We start from the raw sequence: 25,009 nt of genomic DNA, 5'->3' as shown, positions 1-25,009 counted from the left end.
GTCATGTAACCTGTCTCCCACCCCAAGAAATTCCTTGAACTAGATTTGCTTGATTACACCTACACTTTTTAAGTAATAGATTCATTAAAATTCTCAGTGATTAAGAAAGGGAGCATACACTTAATTGTGCATCAGAAGGGGAATATCCATTCTCATTGAAACTGCCATAGCAAAACTTCAGTAGCATTATCAAAAATTAAATGACCCAGAAATAATTTAATCACATTTGGGAAACAAATTAGCAGCCGTTTGCTACCTGCTGAAACATTTCAGTAATCTCTGATCACAACAGCAATAAGGAATGACTCAAGATATTAGCATTAGTGTCTCAAAGGTTGCTTCCTGATTTCCACATCTTGAGAATACTATGGTGTTCTAACAGCAGGAAGTGCATACAGATTCACCATCCTTAAATTAAGATCCCAACTGGCTTCTCTTACTGTCTTTGAATAACCACATTCTGGGGTCTGCTGCTCACAACTACGCCATAGGTTTTATTCAGTCATCCAGTCCCAGCCCAGAGAGTACAAATGGGTGTAACCTGGTTTGTATGTTATAGATCAACAAATGATTATAGCATTTAATTAACATGAATTTCCAGAATACCAGATAATTCCAGATAAGTATAAAAATAAATTGGGGATCTATCTCTTAATTTCTGAGAATATAACAAGAATTGAGTCACTTTTCCCCTACAACCTCATAAACTGTAGTGCTACAAAAGGGATAACATGACATCCATTGATGATCTTATTTCCAAACTCCAAAGTCACTTCCTCAATTAAATATCAAGAATTCTGTCTTCCTGTGTGGATGGATACAAGTGTCTGATGAGCAGATGTTGAGTTGATTCGGTTACAACAAATCATGTTACCACACCTGTGAACATGAAACCAGAGACTACGGGCCTCTGAAATGCTTAAAAAAGATCAGTAGCATGGAAATTTCATGAGAAGTTGTCAGCTCTTGTGAGCTCTGTAGTGAGGTGAATTACATTGATTATCTTCTTACAAAGGCTCCTGCCAAGGGTGCCAATATACAAAAAAAAAGTCATCATTTGAATTTATATCAGCGAATACTGAAGAGCCAATGACTGGATCATTATTACAGTTCAGCAACATTATGCACCAATAAAGTAAAGTCAGCTGAGTACCTGCATCTACTGAATGGCCAGGTTACACCTCCATTCATCATCAATGGATTGTTTTCTTCCCTGTTGGCATGGGCATATTCCAGAATGCCAAGATCCATTGGGTTCAAATTGTCAAAGAGTGTTTCAGGGAGCATGAGGAATCATTTTCACGTATGACTTGGTCACCACAGAGTTGTGACCTTAACCTCATTGAAGGTCTCTGGGATGTGCTGAAGGAGGCTTTATGGAGTGCTTCAACTCACTTCAACTCACGTCAATACAGGATCTTGGTGAGAAATTAATGCAAATCTGGATGAAAATAAAGGATGAGACATTGCATAAGCCTGTGGAAACAATGCCATGACAAATGTGTGTCATAATCAAAGCTAAAGGCGGTCCAATGAAAAATTCAAATGGAGATTTTTTTTTTGGCTGGGTAATGTATATTAGGCAAGTAAACAGTCATGCCCTGGAATCAGCAGGAAAAATGGGCAAGTGAGAGACTTTGACAGACCATCTCCAAACAGCAGGTCTTGTGGAACCCAGCCCATCTGGTCCGATTCCACAGGAGAGCCTACAGTGGGCAAGTGAGGTGCAATGAATCATGGGACTGCTCTTGTTTGGTGAGGATGCAACCAATGTATCCTTCATATTTGGGGCGGAGCAAGACCAGTACTTGTGTTCTTAGTATTGAAACTGGTCTTCGGCAATGGAAGATGACGTAAAATGGGTACATGGGAACACAAATACGGTCAAGTACTCATATTGAGATTCATCTAATGTAATGCTCTGGGCAATGTTCTTCTGGGAAACCTTGGGTCCTGGCATTCATGTAGATATTAGTTTGCCACTGCAAAAGTTGTTTGGGAATGGTTTGAGGAACATGAAAACGAGTTCAAGGTGTTTTACTTGGTCTCCAAATTCCCTAGATCTCAATCTGATTGAGCATCAGTGAGATATGTTGGACAAACAAGTCAGATCCATCTAAGCTCCACCTTGCAACTTACAGGACTTAAAGGATCTGCTGCTAATGTCTTGGTGCCAGATACCACAGGACACCTTCAGAGGTCTTGTGGAGTCCATGCATCAATGGGTCAGAGTTGTTTTCGTGGCAAAAGAGAGACCTACACAATATCAGGCAGGTGGTTTTAATGTTATGGCCGATCTGTGTAGGATCCACAATTATAGATGTAATGATGGCAACACTGGTGTCCTTTTCCTAAAGTATTTCAAATTAATCAGGGTGATTATTTTAGTTTGGGAAAATTTAAACATGCAGCTGCCAGATAGAATGAGCTATATGGCATTTTTAACCTATATTTCAACTTCTCTGTTCTCTTCATGGAAATAAACTTCCCAAATTGCAAAAAAATTAAATTAGTTGGATAAAGGAAGTGAATGAGGTTTCTGTTTTTCTCATTTCTTCAAAATGAGGACAGACTCCAGGAAGATTTAATTCTATTAGGCCCCAATAATGGTTAGGGTTTGTCTATCTACCTTGCATTATCGTGTACACACTACAGAGTGTGGAGAATGGCGAGTGAGTGCCAAGGGAAGGGCACCCCGTCACAAGGCAACAGTCACACAATGTGGACTGTGCAGAGAGGCACCAGGTCAGAACTGTAGATGGAAAGCGGTGTATCTGCAAGAAACCCTACAAGCTTGGGCAGAAAACACTAATCATATCAATCATATCAATTCCCAACATAAACAAAGAAATAAACAAGCAAACAGAGGTATAAAAACAGAGGTACATATATGAAAACACCTGTAGCTGTAGAAACATAATTATTATAAGTCTGATTGCCTGTTGCTCATTCATGTAATACAAAGTTTGAAAAGAAATATAACATCTCTTTAGTCTAAAACCAAATCAATCAATGAATTATCGGATGTATGCAAGTTTAATAGAGGCACTCCCCAGGTTAAGAACAAGATCTGTTCCCTGTCTTTAAGTAGAATTTGTAGGTGAGTTGGAAAAATAATAATATAGAACATAATAATAAACATAATAATACAGAAATAACAAAAGTAACTACAAATTGTACCGTACTGTACCTCAAGCCAATGACCATCTGAAGTCACACAATGTTTTCTCTAGCATCATTACTGTGAAGCCACACAATGTTTTCTCTAGCATCATTACTGTGAAGCCACACAATGTTTTCTCTAGCATCATTACTGTGAAGCCACACAATGTTTTCTCTAGCATCATTATTATGAAGCCACACAATGTTTTCTCTAGTCATGCGTGCTTTCGATATTACGAACCATTGTATTTAACTTAAATTTTTTATATAATATGCTTTATGGCAGTCCGTTTGTAAGCATGAGCTGTCCAAAAGTCAGATGTTCTTAATCCGGGGACTTCCTGTATTATTATAGACAGAGAACACAAGGCCATAAATGGAAGCAAGCTGGGGCTAGCATTGATGAAAGCATTTAAAAAGTATGTGTTTTCAGGAAGAAGCAGAGACAAATGAGAACATCTTGCCAATGAATCCACGAGTGGTGATGAATCCACCACTTGTGGATTCATCACAGATAGATCTCAGTGATGAGCTTATGACTGATATTTGTTTAGATGATTTCAGCACTACACATCATTGCTGTTACATCATATATGAGAACACAATAAAACAAAATGCTGTTAATGCCATAGCAACCACAAGGAGATCTTTAAAGCTCTTAGCCAGCTGCTGGCATTCAAATAGAAGTGACAGGAAGCTCATTTAAGTCAAATGAATAATCCCGCTCCCCTCCAGGCCATCAAGTATTTCCAGCAAAAGCATTTCTGCCACTTTCTTTAAATGGCTGTCCTAAATTTCCAAAAAGCTTTTTGCATATAAGGATACAGTAATCACTTGTGTTTTAGGAATGTTGATCGATCTGTGAGAGTTTGAGAAATGCTGCAAAATAGTTTTGGCTTTTTTTGTACTTGGATGTAATAACTGTGGTTTTTCCTTCTCAAATTCTGCTTTTCAAATTAAAATGCTGTTTTCATCTTAATATCAATTTTCATGGGAAAAACACAAACTTAAGTTGAGTAACTTGAGGATGAGGATAAATTCCAGTGCTCACCCGGCACCCTGTATCAATAAAAAGTGTGTTGAATCTTAAGGAAATTATAGAGGGAAAATCAGTGGACCTGTAGGCTTGTAAATAAATATAGGGCAAACTTGTCTTTATCGCTCAAGTGTATTGTTTGAAGGTTGTTTTTCTTTGGAATATGCATGCATGTTTGCGAGCTGGTGGATGCAGAGAGTGATAAACTGTATGAGAAGCCCAGCTATCCCTGAAGATAATGCCCAGCTTGCAGACAATGATTTTAAATCAAATCATTTTGTCATGTTACTTGACACTTGGCATGTTGCAGAAAGGGGAAATACTTGTGCAAGTTTCACAATTGCTGCAATACATAACAGTAAATATTTAACAATAAACAATATGTAACAATAAATAATGTGCAACTTTAGAAACAAATACATATCAGAAATACAATGGGTCGTAATACTGTGGGGGTCAGTGCCCATCTGGCCCTGTCCCTTGCGTCTTTTCCCTGTTTGGCTAGCCGTATGGTTATGTTTATGGTTACCCTGCCCATGTCTTGTTAAGTATGTTCTGTTTTACTTGATTCCTCCTAGTGTTATTTGCCTTCTGTGTTGTAAATTTTAGATAGTTTTCCTTGTTATGTATTGTAGTTTTCCTGTGTTCTTTCCCGCCCTCATTTTTGTATTCCTAGTGTTGCTCCCCGACTTAATTTCTGTTTCATCAATTTGCTTTTGTCCCCTTTCGGTTGGTATCACCCTTTGTGTTTGATCTTGTAAATAAACCCCTTTTCTTTGAGCCACTATGTGGATCGTTCCTCCTTTCTAGATGCCCCACAATAACAGATACAGTAATAGGCAGTGAATAGGTTAATTGACCAGAGTTCAGCCTTCTAATAATCTGGTGGAAGAAACTATATCCCAGGGCCTGCTGGTTGGGGCCCTCATACTGCAGTACTGTCTGCTTGATGGCAGCAGTGTGTTTGCAGGCACTATACTGTACTTCCTAAAATAAAAACCGGGATTGAACTAAAAGCCGGGCCTCAGAAAATGGCCGAGAGCGTGATTGACATGAACACATAAAGACCGGGCCCCACATTCAGGCTGGGGAAAAGAAAACAAGGATGATAAACTCCTGGGAGTTCATTTACAGTATAAAGGCTTCATACAAACAAAACAGATGTGTAATAAATGTGAATGTTTTGCTTAAGTCATGAATAGTTTGCCATCCCCTCCCCACTAAAGACTCAGCCCCCTACCCATTCATCTGTAACATGCCCCTGTATTTAGATAATAACTTAGTTTTTCAGTTTAGATTTTGCCTGCAGCTACATCTGATAGTTAGTTATTAGATATTTTACTGTGTTATAAAAATAGAATGTCTAGGTATGTTCATATTTGGAGTAACTCATTAATTGATTTTTTTTTATGTCCTGACACCTGGGCATATTCACGGTAAACACTGATATACGACTGATCATACTACACATAAGTTAAATTGATTGTATTTATTATTTACTTGGCATTAATGAAAAGTTAACTTTTAAGAATACACTTTAAGAAGGTAATTACTGGTAATGTTAGCCAGTTCCTAAAATTTCGATGGCCATACAATACTGTAATCACTTGCTTTAAGAGAACATTTCCAATAAATGCATCCAGTATGTTTTACAGGGTTCAAACTGACACAATCGTAGAATTTGATTCATTCATGTGTAGAATTTGTACTAACAGTGTAATGCAGTAATAAAGGGAGCTAGAAATAAAGGCCTGCTTCTAATACAAGCCTGCCTCAAATAAAGGCCTGCTTCTAATACAATCCTGCCTCAAATAAAGGCCTGCTTCTAATACAAGCCTGCCTCAAATAAAGACCTGCTTCTAATACAAGCCTGCCTCAAATAAAGGCCTGCTTCTAATACAATCCTGCCTCAAATTAATGGCCTGCTTCTAATACAAGCCTGCCTCAAATAAAGGCCTGTTAGAGGAAATACGGTATAATGACCAATAACAGTGAAGAAAGGAAGTATCAGTGCTGAAGGTTGAGGTTCCTCTGTGTAAAACATTTGGGGAACTGTTGTAAGGCCATTTGGGGTATTTTAAGTTTACAGTTTGCCAAGTAAGCACATTTCATGTCCTGTTTGTTTAATTTACTGGCCATTCACATGGTCCCTCTCTTGTCTTTCTGCTTCCCGTTTCTCCAGGGTGCCAAAACAAAGAAACCAATAAAGGAATATATTTAAGAATGAAAGCACAGATGCTGTACCCTCTCACAATACTGTACATTAGTCAGGAATAAATGATGTCTTATGTTCGGAAGTACAAAGTGACACACACATGCAGTCATACACTGTGTGCAATTTAGTGATACATGCAGATACCAGAGTGCTCAGAATATATCTATGTGAATAAAACGAGGGTTTGCAAACAACACACACACGCACACACACACACACGCATACACACACACACACACACACACACGCACGCACACACACACACACACACACACACAGCTTGAAACCAAACCCACAATCCTGGATTCACATATCCACAATGCTACTAGCTGAGCTACCATTCCATACCCTACTGGAAATAGAAAGTCATCATTTTAATATCCATCTTGTGTCTGGCTATATTTCGGAGCAGCACGCTGGTCCTTGTTGTAAGCTTTAATTTCTGACTGAAAAATGTGAAACATTTGTCTAGACCAGGGGTCTCAAACTCCAGTCCTGGGGGGCCGGAGCCCTACACAGTTTTTGATTCACCCTCATTTAACACCTGATTCAACTCCTTGTGCTAATTACCACACAGCTCTTGAGCTGAATCATTTGTGGTGGAAGGGGGAAAGAACTAAGCTACACAGGGCTCCGGCCCCCCAGGACTGGAGTCTGAGATCCCTGGTCTAGACTGTAAGCTGTTGTAGATTCTGGTCACTGTCATGTGTTGCTTTCCCCCCACACAGCAGACAGTGTGACTTTAATGCTCAATAGGCTTGGGAGTCACAAAAATCTTGTAGGTTGAATGTCACACATGATCTCATATGAAACTACACCGCCAGCCCAAAACTGTAGTGGAAGAACAAGTCATTTTGTTAGCTGTTGGGAGTATTGGTCTCGAGGTCCTAAAATACAGGAAAATCACATCGTGTTTTTGTTTAAAACCGGACACAAGATTTAATTTAAATTTTATGTATATGGCTTACAACATGTTTGTAATTAAATGTGGCTAACAGATTGATCTTTTGTTTTCCACAGGATAAAAAACGATGCAAGATTAATTTGCTAATAAGCACTGGCAAGTTTCACTGCCAGCACTGGAGATATTAGACAAAAATGTATTGTTATTAATAAATATTCCTGCGTAAGTATGGAGATGCAAGCAAAAAAGATATTTATTAATGCATTTAATGTAATTGAGATGGTCGAGCGAAAAGTGCCTACTCTGGAGTAGGGACTAAAAAAAGGGAGGACTGAGTTCCTGCAGTGGGAGTGCGACAGAAGTTCCTGGTTCCTGAAAATCGTCCTAGTTCCTGAATAAAGCTCCTTCAGTTGGATAGGGCCTATTGATGTTTTTCATATAATTTACTATCTGATAAAAGTATAACATGCTGGTAACTGGCCCTTCAGATAGTTTCTTGCATGCATAGAGGAGATAATCTGTTTGCAGCTGATATTTTTCTTGGCATTTCCCAGCTGTTTCCTGGAATACTGTGGATATAATGATTTTTTTCTCGGAAGATCCTACTATGATTTGAAACAATGAGTCATAGATGATGTTGCCTAATTCTCTATGGTTGTAATCTGTGTGCATTTCGATCTGTTTTTTCCTTTCCTTGTGTACTATGGTTTCCATTTAACATGCAAAGTAAGTGAGTGCACCATTTTTGCCATAGCTGTGTTTCCTTATACAGCTACTGGATCATTGAGAGACAAGCTCCACAAAAATGGTTGAAAACAGATATATGGCCAGTTTCCCAGTCAAGGATTAAGCCTAAGCCTAGACTAGCTTTGAGTTTCAATGGTGAATCTCCATTGATACTGCAATTTAGTCCAAGACTAGGCTTAATCCTTGTTTGGGAAACTGGCCCTTAAGGTTTAATGTTAAGTCATGAGGTAGAAGAGTTCCCAAAGTTGTTACAGCATATTTCAGTCGCAATGTCAATAATAATATGAGTAAAACTAAGCCTTACCAGAAAATGCACAGCATACATTCCTGGAATTACAAGGTTCACCTGAATGAAGTAATCTCAAGCTGCGAAGGGCATGGTTAGAGTCTGCAAATCACATGACATTTCACAGAAAATTGCTTGTCAGGTCAAGACAAGACAGAGGCTCCACCAAAACGCACCAATGGTTTTGGTGTTAATTAATGTCTTTGTATTACCCAATCTCTTTTTGATTCATGCAAATTACCATAGAGTTACTAAACCAAACGGCCATCATCAAAGTTAAGACCTGTTTCATATATCTTGCACAAATGTGGAGCGCTCCTTATCTTACGGAAAGCAATGAGCGGGATTTCCCCTGGCAAACAAGCGAAGCCGGCTCTTCGTGAGAATGGCTGCAGTATGTGGTGAATTCAGAGGTAGCTCCTTCCTCTTGGTTACACTTCATTCATGCAAGGAGCGGGTATTACTGTAGCTTAACGATTTGGCCTAACATCAACAAAGATATTCATGCCTGAAATATCATTTCCCTACGGTTGATGACATGGCAGGTAGGCATCAAACGCATGCATGCAATAGGTTTTTTTTTCTGCTGGAGAACAACTGTTGTTTTCACTCCACTGCAAATGTTAAAACGGCACAACACATTAAATGCCAAACCAGCTGCTGTGGCATGAAAGATTTATTGTGTGCTAGATGTCAGTTTCAGGGGAAAGGAAAGAGATGTGAAATGCTAATCAAAGGTACCAGGCTCTGCTACGTTATCATTCGGCCAATCTGCATCTGAGATAGCTAAACATAAACCTCAGCAGCCATGTGACCTTCACAGAAACCAGCCTTTTCTTGGGTAGCAGCTTTAAATACATTTTGGGTTTTTCCTTAACCTCAGCTTAGCATTACTTGAGTTTAAAGAATGTGGGTGTAGCTTTGTAACTGTGATATGTCCCTAAAAGCACTTTGTTTACCCTCAGGGACTGATACTTATTATGGTCCAAAGAAGGGCTGAGTGACAAGGCTGATATTTCTGCTAGTATTTAGCATTCAAATGAACGGTACTGCAGTAATTGTAAGAAAGATAAGAATTGTGACATAAATCAAGAGCCTGTGGGGAGTTTTTCTTATTAAAAATAGTAGAAATGTTCTAGATAAATGTAATGATTTTCAAACATTTTAATTGTGATATATCTTTTATTTTGTAATCCTTCACTAGTGTTCCCACCAATGTGGAATATTTCACAATATTTTGAATACTTTTTAATGTTTATGTCTGAGCCAAATTAACCATTAGATACTGATTTACAAAGTAAAGATCGTCCTAAGCTTTTCCATATCAATGCATCACAAAGGTGAAATATTCTTATGTTAAAATATTATCTCATCTAACCACCCTGAAACACCTATACTTGGGCAGGTTTATGAAGGAACTGAAACCGGTCCCAGACAGCACAAAGCACCAAACTGGGGTAAATATTTAATGGGATGCCAGTCCACAAAAGCACTCATATTGTCCTCTTTACTGTGTTACAGTCTTTTGAGATGATGTGGAGTTGGTCATGGTGACTGTCACAGGATCATGAAAATGAGCCTCTCTGCTTTGCTTTCATTTGAGAATGGGGGAGGGGTGATGCCATGACGGACTCTGTATGCGTTCATGTGGAGGTTGCTATTATTATGACAGAGGAAGTGTGGCACCCATTGTGATTGGTTATCATTACTATGGCAGCAACAGGGAATTTCATCATGATTGGTTGTCATTATTATGACTGCGGAACAGGAGATATCATTGTGATTGGATGTCATTATTATGACTGAGGAACAGGGACCTCCATCGTGATTTCTTCTAAATCCACCATTCTAAAACCTTCCACAGAAATAATGGGGCATGACCTCATATTTAAACTGATAATTATAGAACTTCCAGTGAATTGTAATACATGTTATTAAATCTGGTAGGAAAATGTGGATCTCAGATGCCTTCCCACCAGATCATTTAAATGCCACGTAGTAGAGCTGATAACACCTTACAGTTGGTTACAGTCTTTTTGGGACTGTGTAGGACATTTACCCTAAGCTTCAGCTAATGGCAAGTATCCAATACACATTTCTCAGAACCAAGGAGTCTTACCTGAATATTTGTCAAAAGAGGAAATCCCAAAAAGGCCTACGGAAAGTTACAGATTAGTCAATGAATTCCCCTGTCATAGTGTAACTCAAGCAGACACTCGGCCCACGTCATGGTCAATATGAAAGTCTTTGGTGACTCTGAACCACCCACAGGACCTTCTCCCACCTCCCCTTCATTGCTATCTTTGGAGAAGGGCAAGCGCTGGCCTTTCTCTGCGGTTGAAGTTCTGGCTTCAGCTGAGTGACAGCAGACTGAAGGCCTTTGTCCTGTCGTTCATTTCACATCACCACATGGTGTCATGCCCCAGGCATTGTTCAGAAAGTAAAAGTCGAAAATGGAATTAAATGTTTGCCAGAGATAACATGAAAGCTAAACTAGTAAGAAGAGGGAATGTGATCAAAGCGGGGTACACGGTACGTTAAAGAGTGCTGACATTAAAAATATCATGGGAAGCCAGCCTGCCCTGTGGTTTTTCATCCATCCATGCATCCATCCATCCATCCATGCATCCATCCATCCATCCATGCATCCATCCATCCATCCCCGAACTGCTTATCCTGGTTAACACCTGTGTTTTCACAACATGTGAAAAATATTCAAAATATGACAAAGCTTTTCATCCAAACTATATACCGTAATTCTGGCATATATAGGGATATTATTAACACCACATTATTATCATTCTGATAATTAAACCAGCACTCTGTTGTCTCGCTTCCGGGAGAAATATTAGGTAATTATATTAAAATACTGTCTTTATATATGTCCTCCAGTAAAAAAATCCCTAATGCTTCCCCAGGTCTTTCTAATAAGGCTGGCTTTGGACGTAGCAGTGCTTTTAGAAACAGGTACAATCAGTCTGCCGATTAGTGCTGAAGCATCTTCTCAGTTTACCCTTTTGAATCTACTCACTCGATGCTATGTTGACTTTTTCTGCAGAAGCAATGAAAAAAATCTGTGCAGCACTAGTCAAACTGCACATTCAGCGCTGCCCTACATATCCAGACCTCCATTTGTCTGTCTTCCATTGCAGTTGTCTCATTCCATTGCAGTTGTCTCATTGACTCCTACAGTTCTTCAGGTTTTTCTCAAGGGCATCGCAATCAGAATCCCAGGAGTCTCTTTCATTAATCACATCTATAGTATTGGTCTTCTTTTCTGTCATAGTCAATCCTCTAGAATTCATGCTGGTTTTTGTTGAGTAACTCAACAGAGCACAGTCAGGTTTTACCTATACATGAAGAGCACTGCTTGAACATGACATAGGAACTTTGGGGCCTTCCATGGTGAATAGTGAAGGATTGCCATTAGGTCTTTGTTCTGTTCTACTACAAGATCATTTATAAGCTGCTGATTTATGAGAGTGGCGGTGCCATAATCAAGCTATCATTTTTTCCCAGACCAAGTTATGATTTGTTGTTTTAGCCAGTGTGTAATGCTTACTGGAAAGGAAGCACAACCAGTCAAACCGAATGCAAACAGGGCAACCAATCATGATGAATAACAGCTGTGCTCTTGGCAGCTAAACTGCAGTTTGGGGAATTTACAAAACAGGAAATCTTTAATTCCTATAAAGAAACATATTTCCTTATGTTGAGCAGCACATTTTTTAGCTCTCATATCCAGTCCATTATCAGATTGCTTATCCTAGTTCGGGTCATGGGGGTGGGTCTGGAGCCTAACACAGGCAGCATAGTGATCAAAGCCAGGGTACATCCTGAATGAGATTCCAGATTCACTTGTCAGCCCCTTTCCCAGGGAAGTTACTCTACTCAACCAAGCATTTAATGAATCCAGTTTGCAGTTTTTGGGCAACATATAGCCAAGAGCTACTCAATTATATTGTGCCAGCTGTCAGAAAGGCATTGCAGTAATGTTTTCCATAGCATGCACCAGGGGTGGACTAGTAATCCGGGCAGCTGCCTCTGGACCCTGGACTGCTAGCAATGTTGAAAGTTTCCCAATTTTCACAATCTCCTGCAAATCTCACACATACACAAAAGTAAGCTTTTGTGAGGATTAAGGCACTGATGTCATACCTATTACAAAGAATTGTGACATGCTGCTTTTATATCTCTCACTTTTTATGTATACAATCTTATTATGGTGGGAGTTGCAACACAAAAAATATTTGGCATAATTTTGAAACGTAATAGTTTGTAATGTTTTGTAGCCAAACTATGTTGTTTATGTGTGTATTTGATGGAAAAGGCACGTTTGTGGAATTTGCTAACTGCCGCAGTGCATGATGGGTAACAATATTTGGAGGCTACTTAAATTTCACCATCTGCAACTGCTGCAACTGGCATTGGTGGGCTCTAGGTGTGAATTTGGAAGGGGATGGGAGGTCTGTTTTTGCCCCAGAGCCCAGTGTACAGTTGTTCTACCACTATTGGCATGCACACCTTGTACTTGGCTGTTACTGGTTCTAATAATGTGGTACAAAGTGGGAGACAAGGAGAAAAGGTCTTAAGGTCACCCAGGAGGGTGAACTGAAGGGGAGACTGGCTGTCTTTCTGAAGGAGTGTTTGGAAGGAAAACAAATCACCTGGAGGTCATCAGCACAAATTCCACATGCAATGGTAGTGGCAGCATTATTCCCCAGCCTGGGAGTTGTGAGGCTACAATGCTAACCACTAAGCCAGTGTACAGAGGCGGCGGGGGGGGGGGGGAGGGGGGGGACCCCTGCAACCATATACAGGCAGTCCCTGGGTCAAGAAGGTAAAACTTATGGACATCTAGTGCTTATGAAGGGACTGCCATGAAGACAGTTATATTAAAATTTTGGCTTAAATACAATTGTTTGTGATAATGAATACATGCATTAATAATACTAACACTAATACTAATAATAATTATTATTATTATTATTATTATGTATTGTTATTTTTCCAGGTTAGCAAATTCGAATTAACGACAGACTTAGGGAACGGATGTTATTTGTAACTTGGGGTTTGCCCGTACTGGATCAGCAGTTGGAAGATGGATGCATGGATGGAAAATAATAGTGTTTTATGAGCCATACTGAGCATTATAGGCATGTTGGTGATGGGATTACCAAGCTGAGGTTTGTGTCTACGTGGGGGCAGCGTGTGGCCCAGTGGGCTAAGCTTCTGTGCCTGTGATTAGAGGGTTGCTGGGTCAATCCTGACCTTGTCACATGTGTAGGCCCTTGAGAAAGGCCCTTATCCCCCAGTTCCCTGGGCACTGCTATTGGGGGGGGCTGCCCTTTGTAGCTAGCTCACTCTCACCATCTCTTATGTAATACATTTAACCCATTTGGACACATTGCAATATATGGATTCTTAATGAAACTGGCATGAACACTGGATAAAATGAGTAATAATAAATTGTTTTCAAAATGCTGATTAACTGAAAACCGCAAAATACTTTATCTATGCATCTGGAAACCTCTGGCCCCAGTATTAGGCAGGGTTGTGCAAAATTCAGAACTCATGAATTGTGCCACATTCCATTCATTAATTGGTATTTGAATTGAATTGGCCATGCCTCACAGGATGGTGCACGGGAATTTTAGTTGGAACGAGAGAAAGAAAAATGTAATTCATTTCAATTCAAAGAAATTCAATTTAATCAATCACACAACACAGGAATGCAATTTAATCTAGCAAAACATAAATTATATAATAGATTTATTTTCTAGGTAGAAGATGTATGTAATGACCTTATGTATGTAGGAGTCAAGTGTACTTTACATTTGTGTGATTTTTTTTTACAGTTTTTTTACCCTATTCTGATATACATTTGGTGTATGTTTTTGCATATTTAATGGTCTATGTGTGTTAACATTTGTGAGGAGTCTGCAGTAGCATTTCCCGTGAGTGTCGGTGGGCTGTCAGATGGATCGGGCTGTGATAGGGTTACTTTTAAGATAGTATGAAGTGCTCTTCCTCCATGTAACAAAATGGCAGTTAATTTTTTTTTCCAGTGGGTGACACTTCAAGTGTTGTGTTCTTTCATTTCATTCTGAATAATATGACATTTTTATAACTATGACAGTATATGCTGTGTTTGATAACATTTATGTGTAATTCAAATTGAAATGTTAAGCTCTGAGGCGTAGTTAGAGATGAATGGATAGGGGGCCGAGTCTGTAATGAGGGGGCGATGGCAAACTTATATATAATATAAAAAGCTATGACTTAAGCCAATAAATACACATTTATTTGGAGGGGGGCTGAAAAGCATATTAGGGAGGCCAAAGCCCCCTTAAAATAGGCCTAATGATGACCCTGGTTAAGCTGTATTGTTACAGGTGCACTTACACAATGCATATAAAATATGTAAATTAAATTCCATTTTAATTCTACTTCCTTAAATTCTAATTACAGATATGCTACCTATTTACTTTCATCTGCAAATTCATTAACTGAATTAGAATTTTAGGGCCATTCTCAAGTCAATTCTGAATGGTGCACAACCCTGCTATACGGAACCCTTTTAAAGGTTAACCCTCTTATTTGGCCGAAAATCTACATTGTTACTTTTATTTTGGTGTGACTTGATCTGTGCTTAATCCTCCTCTTGTTATGTTTTGAGGAAATAATTCTCACTTTTGATCATGGTAATTTGTACCCAGGTGACACCAATTTTCCAGTGATTTTTTTTTGACCACATGCAAGGCTCCATCCTGTAAGTACCCATGACACATGGAGCAGATTATCGCGTGTGAAAACTCATTGTTATATGCAGCTGTGTTTGAAGGTAATGTGCATCAACATATTATGCTTCACTCAATATCTTTGCAGAATGCAAATTTAGAAATCATTTGTTAAAAAGTGCCAGAAATAAATTCCCCTTGGGATTAATAAGTCTATCTACATATTCATCTGTCTAAAGGTCAATAAAACTGGAAGACAAGTTCCTTGTACATTTACCCCTAGGCTCAAAATTTCATTGCATTCTTAACTATAAAAATTTTCCTGACCAATGCTACTTAGTGAACATCCTACTAGAACAGATCATAAATGCTGGCCTGTAAGTTAACTAGGAGCTCTCTGCACACAAAATGACTCCATTAGTAACACATGTGGTTTTACTGTGACAACCTTCAAATGGAACATTCAGTCTATGCAACTATTCCATCAAGAGAACAGAATGATCTGCCCCTAGTAACCCCATACAAAAACCACAGCGGATAGTTTCTATGAATTAGAGTTTTACTCTACATCATAATTTAGCGTAAAATGTGAGGGGCAGCAATGGCTGGGGGCAGATCAGGAATCATTTTATTCATGCAATGATGCATAGAAGAGGCGATCAGGTGCTGTTACATTTCTATAAAGGGTTAAGGTTCCTCAGTGCCAGAAAACACATGACAGTTCAAGCATTTTACTGGAAAATGAAAGTAGGTTATAAGTTGCAACAGGTATCTACCAAATCTATACTTGCCAGGGAGAGCAGAGCCTCTCTGAAACTGCATGTTGATGATATGTAAAAATCTCCCCTGTAGAGAAGCAGAAAGCTACTCTATCATGTTAAAACCGTGATTTGGTAGAAGTACTTTGTGTAGAATGAGACCTGTTTAAGTCGCTTTCTCTTTTTCCTTTTTGAGATATAGAAAAATGAGGGGGGTGTATGGGGATTGGGGATGATTCCAAGGGGCCCTAAAAATTTGGAACATAACTGTTTTGGTCTGGGGGTCCAAAATGCTTTGCTTTGATAGGACCCAAAATCTCCAGCAGCGTCCCTGTCACTACCTACTGACTAATATCAGTAATCAGGTTAATAGCCATGCTTTCAGCATTGAGGGACTGCCAGGAATTCATTACCAGAAGGAAGTGTGTCTGTGTCCTGAGTTTGACCTTGTTGCACCCAGGAGAAAAAAGAAACCCTAAAAAGAAGACTAATTTCATTCATTGAGGGCCTAATTTAAAAATAAATAGTCAGAATTTTATCTAATTCAAATTCAGCATTTCCTGTAACGCAGCAATGGGCAAGTGCATTACATGATACTAAAAATATTTTTGAAATTGGACTTCAAAATAATTGATCTGTAGCACATCATTAACAAAACATGAGGAAATCCATTTTCCTTGAGGAAAACCATTACTGCAAAAGAGCCCCACAAGAGATTTTTTTCATAGGTGATGGACAAACACTTAATATTAACACATATTACCAGAGTTGGGTAATTCAGGCCCAGAGAGTAATAGTTTGGACCAGGATTTTGTTTCAACCAGCCACTTGAGTACTCTGTGACTGTGACTGTTTGTGCTCAACTGGTTGGTTGAAACAAAATCCTGGTCTGAACTTCTACTCTCTGGACCTGAATTACCCAACTCTGCATATTACTGACGACCCCCCCACCCCCTTGTCTTTAAAGTGCATAGAACAGATGTGAATCATTAACCTTCAGTTTCAGAGAATATGCTGCAGACAGGGAAGCTGCTGCTTTATTTGTATATATGAAAGAAGTGACACATGCCTCCTCCATGCTTACATCTGAGCTCAATACCCAGCAAAACACGGTCTGCTACACGGCAATACCACACGACTCTCACAACCACCTACATACTGTACTGACAGCTCTTTGTGTCTGATTTGAATGTCACTTCAAAGGAAAGGAAGACATTGTTGGCCGCTGTGCCACCCATTGCTCCAATTATGGTAAAGTAACGAAATGGCATTAACAAAAAAAAATAGATACAAGTTATGAAAAGAAATAGCTATACTGTTTTCTATTTGCTTCTTTCATGTTTCTCAGAAACTGCTGCATTTTAACCCTTTCCAGAATGTTACTATTTAGTCCTGGTTGTAATGCACTAGCATGTTTAGATGTAGACCCAGTTTACATGGCTGGACTCTACTGATGTAGTCGGTAACGATTTTGTCTGTCAAGGTAGAGGTCACTCACAAAGCTCTTTTCAGGATTACATTTAAAAAAAGATTTTCCAACATGTTTAATGAGCAACTAATAAAAAATAATAAAACATCTGGGCTCAGACTTTATTTTAAAAATGCCCTTTGTTCTGGAGCACTGCTGCTTTCGTTTATGTTTCTAATTAACCTACGCAGTAACTTGAATTCAGTCTTGTAAGTCTTATGGAAAGACTGATGAAAGTGCGACACCTTGTGGCAATTATGATTTAATTTTCTATTGAAAATGCTCATAACAGAGGATGCGCAGAAAAACGTGTTAATCATTTTGCTTATAATTCAATACTAATCCCTTGCAGAAAGCCTCATCATAACCACACATCTTTCTATTAAACGCATAAACATCCATCTATCCATCCATCCATATTCTGTTCATCCCATAAGTGTCTGATGGGGTTGAGGTTGGTTGGAAGCACAGAATTGTCCAAAATTCTATGCTTCCAACTTTGTTTGGGGAAAGCCCTTTTCTGTTCCAGCATGACTGTGCACAAAGCCAGGTCCATAAAGACATGGTTGCGACAATTTGGTGTGAAAGAACTTGACTGGCTCACACAGAGTCCTGACCTCAACCCCACTGAACACCTTTGGGATGAAATAGAATGGAGATTGTGAGCCAGGCCTTCACATCCAACATCCTCACAAATGTCCCTCTGTATGAACTGGCAAAAATTCCCACAGACACACCCCAAAATCTTGTGGAAAGCCATCCCAGAAGTGGTAGATGTTATAGCTGCAAAGGAGGGACCGATTTTTATATATATATATATAAACACACACTTCAAGCAATGGCGTGCTTCTTTTCTGATTTTATGGAGATTGTTTGCTGCTATTTTACGGGCTAAGTTAACAGATACAACATCTTCTGAAACGAAAGCATGCTTAAATACGTGCTTTTCTCGCGACAAAAGAGAGAAAAAATCAGCCCTTAAGGTAGCTTCAGCATGTTGTGATACTGCCATCTCATGGACAAATTTCAAAAATGCAAAACTTCGCACGGAACATTACATTAGCCCGTAAAATATCCGCAAACAAATTCAATAAAATCAGGAAAGAAGCACGTCATTGCTTGGAGTCCATATTTTATTATAAGTAAATTAGATAACATTGCAGAAGATCTGCCCAATCATTTATGCTGAAATTAATCAATTTCCCCAAAGATTACTTTGTAACGCTACTGAGAGTGTGAAAGTTTTTCTAAGGTAATGGTCAGCTCATAAGAACGTATGTCCCCAGTCTTATACAGGACTGGATTGGTCATCTGGCAAACCCAGTGAGTAGCAGGAGGGACCTCCATTTGGCAAAATATAATATGTGGTCCATTCATCATTCCACAGAAATGGAATAAAGTAAACATGATGCTTAAAAATATCCAGAGCTCTGCATGTCCCTGGGTTAAAGAGTGGATGGTTACATGGTTATACCCTGCAGAAGCGTATTGTCCATTTCATCAGGCACATTTCCTCTTTTTCAGTATTTTTCCCCCATTTCCCAGAAGGTCAATTCCAGTTGCTAAATAGTGAACCTACATTTATGAATACTTCTCTCTAAAAATGTACCATAAACACTTTTCATAAAAATATAGCTATAGCAATATATATAACATTGATTACCTCATTGCATAGGAAGTGTAATGTTATATATTAGGCAAGTAAAATTGAAGTTGGAAGAAGGAAAAATAGAGAAGTGTGAGGACCTGAGTCACTTGGTCCTGTGGACTATTCCTGGTATGCAGAGGTTGGTTCCTACCAAAAGCAATCCAAATAAGGCCAACTAGTGGACTGGCAATGGGTCATGGGTGCCCAAGGCTCATTGATGTCCATGGGGAGCTTGGGCTAGCCTGTCTGGTCCGATCTCACAAGAGAGCTACTGTAGCACAAATTGCCGAAATAAAGTTAATGCTATGACAGAATGAGCTGAGCTGGGAGACCTTGGGTCCTGGCAATCATGTGGATGTTACCACCTACCTAAACACTGTTGCAGACCAAGTACACCCCTTCATGGCAATGGTATTCCCCGATGGCAGTGGCCTCTTCCACCAGGATAACATGCCATCCTACACTGCAAAAATTGTTTGGGAGTGGTTTAAGGTACATGAGAGAGTGCAAGGTGTTTACTTGGTCTCCAAATTTCCCAGATCTCAATCTTATTGAGCATTTGTCAGATGTGTTGGACAAACAAGTCTGATCCATGGAAACTCCACTTTGCAACTTTCAGGACTTAAAGGATCTGCTGCTAACGTCTTGCTGCCAGATACCAGGACACCTTCAGAGTCCACACCTCATCTGGTCAGAGCTGTTCTGGTGGCAGGAAGGGGAACAACATGATTGGCAGACGGTATTACTGTTATGACTGATAGGTGTGTACATAAGAAAATCTCATATGTTGTGGTTTCATTCCATCTATTGTTTAGCAGAATACCAAGACAGAGAGAACATTTTATCTGATGGTATTTTTCAAAGTTACTGAACCCAAGAAAGGAATGGTTAGATATGTGATAACATTATCTTTCTATGCTATTACCCGTACACCTAACATTTTTATATCTATGGTGAGGTATTGTGAAGAATCAGTTTAAGTCTATGAATTCTAGATTTCAGTACTTTGGGGGGTTTCTATCTTGACCAGTGGTTACTGACAGGTTGAAATCACACCTCAAGACTCATTGCAAGGCATTTCCTACTTGAATTGGATGACGTCAAAGTCTTTGAGTCGTGTTTTCAGGAACATTTGCTGTGGCTGTCTGGGGTTCTGGGAAGGCCAGTCTAAAGATAATAGCTAGTAAATCTGATTTTTTATTCTACCGAGGTGCAGCACCTAGGTCATGTGATATCAGCAGATGGCATAAATAAAGAGAGTAGAAGCAGGGTATGTCAGGCCTACACCAACAAACTGGTTGGAAGTCTGGAGAGGGTTACAGCATATGCTAGTTTTGTTTTAAGCAAAGCAGAATGCCAGTGTGCAACTACATAAAAGGACATGTTAAGTTTGTTTACCTTCATTAACTACTTCAATCATTACTTTTTATGAAAAGAGTTTGTGTTCTGACCTGATCATAAATTCTTGCTTTGGCATCACAACTTTCAAGGGCTGGATGGGCAGTTGGTCAGGTGGATGGGGCAGTTGGCTAGTTTCCAGTACCAGATTGTAGACTGATCATGCAGGCCAACGACATGCAAATGCAGATGTTCTCTCCAGGTTTCCCTCTTTCATTAGCGGGTCAAAAGCTGGTATATCCGCTGGAGAGGATGGAGATCCAGCCTCTGTGGTTGCTGAGGTTTTCATCCATGACCTTCTTCCCACATTAGAATTGGGGCTAGTTCCCTCGCGGGCTCCCTCTCGGGTTGGGCGGGTGGTGGGCCCTTATGCCGTGGGGGTGGTGGGGTGGCCTCGGTTGCCTGGTTCCCCCTGCCTTCGCCTTGGGCCTGGGGGTGGGGATGGGGAGGGGCACTGTCACGCCCCCCGACAGCATCAACTACCAGCACATCCAATGACAGATCAGTTCACACCTACATGTACACTTGCACATTCAAGAATGGGCGCATACGAGGCTGAGCGATCCGTATCATTATTATTATTACTTTTTAGAGTATCATATAGATAAAGGAATTGAAATATACGTGTATATGTGTATGAGCACATGTGTGTATGCTACATATATATAATGTCTATTTGTATCATCATCATTATTATTATTATTATTATTGTTGTTATAATTTTTTTTATTGTAGTCATCATTAGCATACTATTACCGTTTTGTTGTTTGATGTCCTTTTAATGAGTGTTATGTGTGTTATGGTTGTTTGCCCAATCTGTACACAGCAGGAAAAGATGCTGATGTCACGATCACATGCAAACTTCTTGGTTACCAGACCCTGGATACAGAGCCAGTTAGGCTTTAAAGTGGTACTGGATGGTGGCCCCTATTTCAGCCCTCAAGACTGCCCCTGACAGGAGGCCACCCTTGTGGATGTGTTAGCGTTAATTTACTGACTGCTTGTTAAGATTGTTCGCTACAGTACGTGTCTTCAGTGGGTTTGTTATTATGGTTGTTTCCGAATTTCAATTCGTTTACAAAGATCATATACATCTGCTAGGGGAAGTTTATGAGTTAACTAGCAGAGTAAAGCAGTCTTTCAGGAACGGCACCTTTTATGACGACGGAACCTGACATGAGATTAAAAATGAGAGTCGATCCTGAAGAATATTTTAAAACGTACATTTTGTGAATCGCTGAATACTTAAGTTTAATATTACTATGAATACACATGATATATTTTTAAATTCTACCAGCTTTTCAGCATTACATGACTACATGTTACGAACAGTAACCTCCAATTCCTTAACCAGCATATTACAAACACTGCCACACTCCTGACCGGCAAAGTCTCGATTGGTCGCTGGTTCCGGCCACTTTCAACACGGAGCCATTTCAGTGTGACACACGTCGCTTTATTATACCCCGCACAATAAACTCAAAAATATTTCAATGCTAAGACTATACTATTAATAAAGCAGTTTAAACTCAGCTGGGACCCAGGGTTACCTTAAAATGAAGCAGGTGAGCTCAAGCACCAGGGGCTTGGTGAAATGTTATCGTAAATTTTATTTTCATTCATTGCTGTTTATATACTGTCATTGTTTGAAGGCGCAAGTTGATGATACAGAAGATGTATCACTGGATTTCGGGGCAGAGGACGAAGAACGGACTTTGAGGAGAGTTAAAATAAGGTGATTCGTTGCTATTTTATATAGAAAATAACCTTACTTTTTGTATAGCAGTCATTTAATGAATAATGAAGCATCGTGTTTCTAATAGTTAATTTAAGAATGGGAGATTTCCCCTCAAGATCTGGTAGCATGTAGGCCTGTCTTATATTTTATAATCACATAATATTAACAAAACTGTTTCGGTTTTTGTTTTCAGGCATCCTTTAGCAACCTTTTTCCACCTCATTTTTCGAATAAGTGCCATTGTGACTTACCTGTTCTGTGACTGGTTCAGCAAGAGTTTCGTCACCTGCTTTGTACTGATCATTACCCTCCTGTCCTTTGACTTCTGGTCTGTTAAGGTAATCAAGCTCTTTCACAGAACGGACGAGAATCAGCTATTAGATCAATAAATTCATTTTGCCTAATTAAGCACTTTCAGACATTGTCGGATGCTGTACTCTATATCTTTTTGGGGTTATAAGCTTTCCCCCTGTTTGTCTCTTTGCAACAGAATGTAACTGGGAGGCTTCTGGTGGGGCTGCGCTGGTGGAATCAGATTGATGAAGATGGCAAAAGTCACTGGGTGTTTGAAGCCAAGAAGGTGACAGAACTGACTTTTAAAGCCATTTTAACAGCAGACTAATTGGGGAAAAAATGTAATTTATTGGTTGGTTAGCTACGGCTGTTAATCATTAACGCGTTCAAAAAGGAACATAAATTAATATTGAATGTTGTCTCATGAAGGTTCTTCATGGAGAGTTACCAAATTAAGGTGTAATTGTGTGAAATCATATTAAATTTAATTAGATGAGTATTTATATATGCAATATAAATAGAGCAGCGTGATTTTGTGTCAGCTGTAGGAGGAGAATAATTTTATTTTTAGGGCTATTACTAGCATCGAGTATTTTCTGGCCAGTGGAGATATTGTTGAATTGGTGGTACACACTGAAGCATCTGCCGATAATTTCAGATATTTATCATCAAGCAACACCCAATTTACTAAAGCAACAAATACAATGTAGCTGGAATAAAAAATACATATATATCTAGTATTAATAACAATAATAATAATAGTAATAATATCTATAAACGTAAATGTTGATAAATATCTAAATGATATGTCATAATATTACGTTAAGTTCCTTTTTTCTCTCTCTTAAAAATAATGCATTGCTCTTGTTTTAAAGAGTGTCAACCATAGAAAATGTGTCTGTAACATTCTGCCAACTTTCCACACTTGACGTTTTGTGCAGTTGCTAATTGGTCTATGCAGTGTGAACGAACGGATTGTTTGTTACGGAGTAATGCATAACAAGGGTGGCCCATAGCCACTTCTGGAGCCATTGCCTGAATGCGGATTGCGGGCAGATCCATCTGCGGCCCCAATTAGGCAGAGCTTGTTCTGCTTCTGTTGGTTTCTCCTCAGAACAAGAACACAGCGACAGAAGCAGAAGCTCGGGTTTTCTGGTTGGGTCTCATCATCTGCCCCATCATTTGGACTGCATTCTTCTTCAGCACCCTCTTCTCTCTCAAGCTGAAGTGGCTTGTATGGATAAATTAGAAAATCTTCTACATAATAAGTCCCATTTCTTAAACATGGCTATTAAAATAGTTCATATAGAGGTTTGGTACCAGTAGCTTCCATATGTAAAGCTGAACATAGCGATAAATGGTATGACCAGTATCTTCTGTCATCCGCAGGCTCTGGTAATTGCAGGCATCTCCCTTCAGGCAGCCAACCTCTACGGTTATATCCGCTGCAAGGTTGGAGGAGAGACTGGGATTCCAAGCTCAGCTTCATTCCTTGGACAGCAGTTTCTCCAGAGGGTAAATATGACACTTACTAACAGCTGCAAACAATACTGCACGAGACGGGCAACATGACCTGCATTTCACCTCTTTGTATTCTTAACGATTATTTTGAACATATTGGTCACTGGTGACATTTTGTGCCTCTGAAATAATTCCCTTGACAGAGCAATATCCCCTTGTAATCATTAAACAAAGATAAGGACATAAATGTTGACTAGTTACAGTGTCCATTTCCACAATATAAAAAACTTTGTCATTTTCAGTACATGATGCATGTGTATTAGCTATAACATTTTGTGGTGGTTGCGCGCGTGTGTGTGTGTTTCATTGTAATTTGTTTTCATTTATTAATCTGAATGAATAGATCTGCACTGTAGATTGGAGTGCGTACATTCAGGTCAGGATATTTCAGGGCATGACTCACTGTTTGAGCTGCGAGCCGGCGGTATTTAAAACGCGATAAATAGCAGAAATAGGGTCTGAACAGTGTGGCATAAAGACACTGATATGTCATTTCTTGTTTTACAGCCAGACATCATATTTGGTGCTCTCTAAAGGAAGGTAATGCTTTTGCCATGGCTATGCTTGTAAGTGGCAAGTGTTTGGCCAACCAACAAGCATGTATTTTTCAACAATGGAACCGTCCCCAGTATCCTCTCTTCTTCCAGTATCCTGCCTCACACTGTCTCTGCACCAGAAGCTCTTACGGCAGATCTTTGATTTATTCTTCTCTCTCATCTACCCGTGATGGTCACTGGAGAAAACCGCTGCAATGATAAATAACGTTACGTCTTTTATTTTTGATAATTTAACTCGGCTTATCTAAATAATAAAATCTTCATTGTCAGATGTCTCCATTATGATTATTCTGGGATGCCAGGAAATGCCTGCCCTCCTCATCACCTAGAATGTTTCTGTACATGTACACCAGATGGCGATATTCCCCAAGAAAGTGTACCGATGAGACAGTGCTTGTTTCTCAGAGGAAACCGTAGGTAGGTCACCCACTCCATGACATCCTGCAGAGCTGGATTAGCCTTGAAAACATTTGTGGTACTAACAGTGACAGCCTGTGGGTGTTATAATGCAAAGAGATCAGAAATACTTTGCTGCCT

The 25,009-nt window shown here is 39.5% G+C and overlaps 1 protein-coding gene across 1 annotated transcript; it reads left to right on the top strand.

The window, feature by feature from the left end:
* The first annotated feature begins 21,783 nt into the window (after positions 1-21,783).
* Positions 21,784-24,741, top strand: LOC111845556 (Golgi apparatus membrane protein TVP23 homolog A-like). The gene is made up of 8 exons (XM_023815060.1): positions 21,784-21,927; positions 22,015-22,097; positions 22,294-22,438; positions 22,591-22,680; positions 23,509-23,628; positions 23,784-23,909; positions 24,423-24,455; positions 24,563-24,741. Exons 1-7 carry the CDS (start codon positions 21,919-21,921, stop codon positions 24,447-24,449), a joined length of 600 nt encoding a protein of 199 aa, XP_023670828.1. The 5' UTR covers positions 21,784-21,918; the 3' UTR covers positions 24,450-24,455; positions 24,563-24,741.
* The last annotated feature ends 268 nt before the right edge of the window (positions 24,742-25,009 follow it).

The sequence above is a fragment of the Paramormyrops kingsleyae genome, chromosome 5, assembly GCF_048594095.1.
Source record: "Paramormyrops kingsleyae isolate MSU_618 chromosome 5, PKINGS_0.4, whole genome shotgun sequence".
In the NCBI taxonomy this organism is placed as follows: domain Eukaryota; kingdom Metazoa; phylum Chordata; class Actinopteri; order Osteoglossiformes; family Mormyridae; genus Paramormyrops; species Paramormyrops kingsleyae.
Note: the sequence above shows the minus strand (reverse complement) of the source record. Positions and strands in the feature narration are given on the sequence as shown.

What these genes read in the sequence shown, in the direction of transcription:
- LOC111845556 (XM_023815060.1), top strand. An exon ending in GGGTGTTTGAAGCCAAGAAG is followed by an intron (nt 22,681 to 23,508) that starts GTGACAGAACTG and finishes GTTTCTCCTCAG; the next exon opens with AACAAGAACACAGCGACAGA. An exon ending in CTCTCAAGCTGAAGTGGCTT is followed by an intron (nt 23,629 to 23,783) that starts GTATGGATAAAT and finishes TGTCATCCGCAG; the next exon opens with GCTCTGGTAATTGCAGGCAT.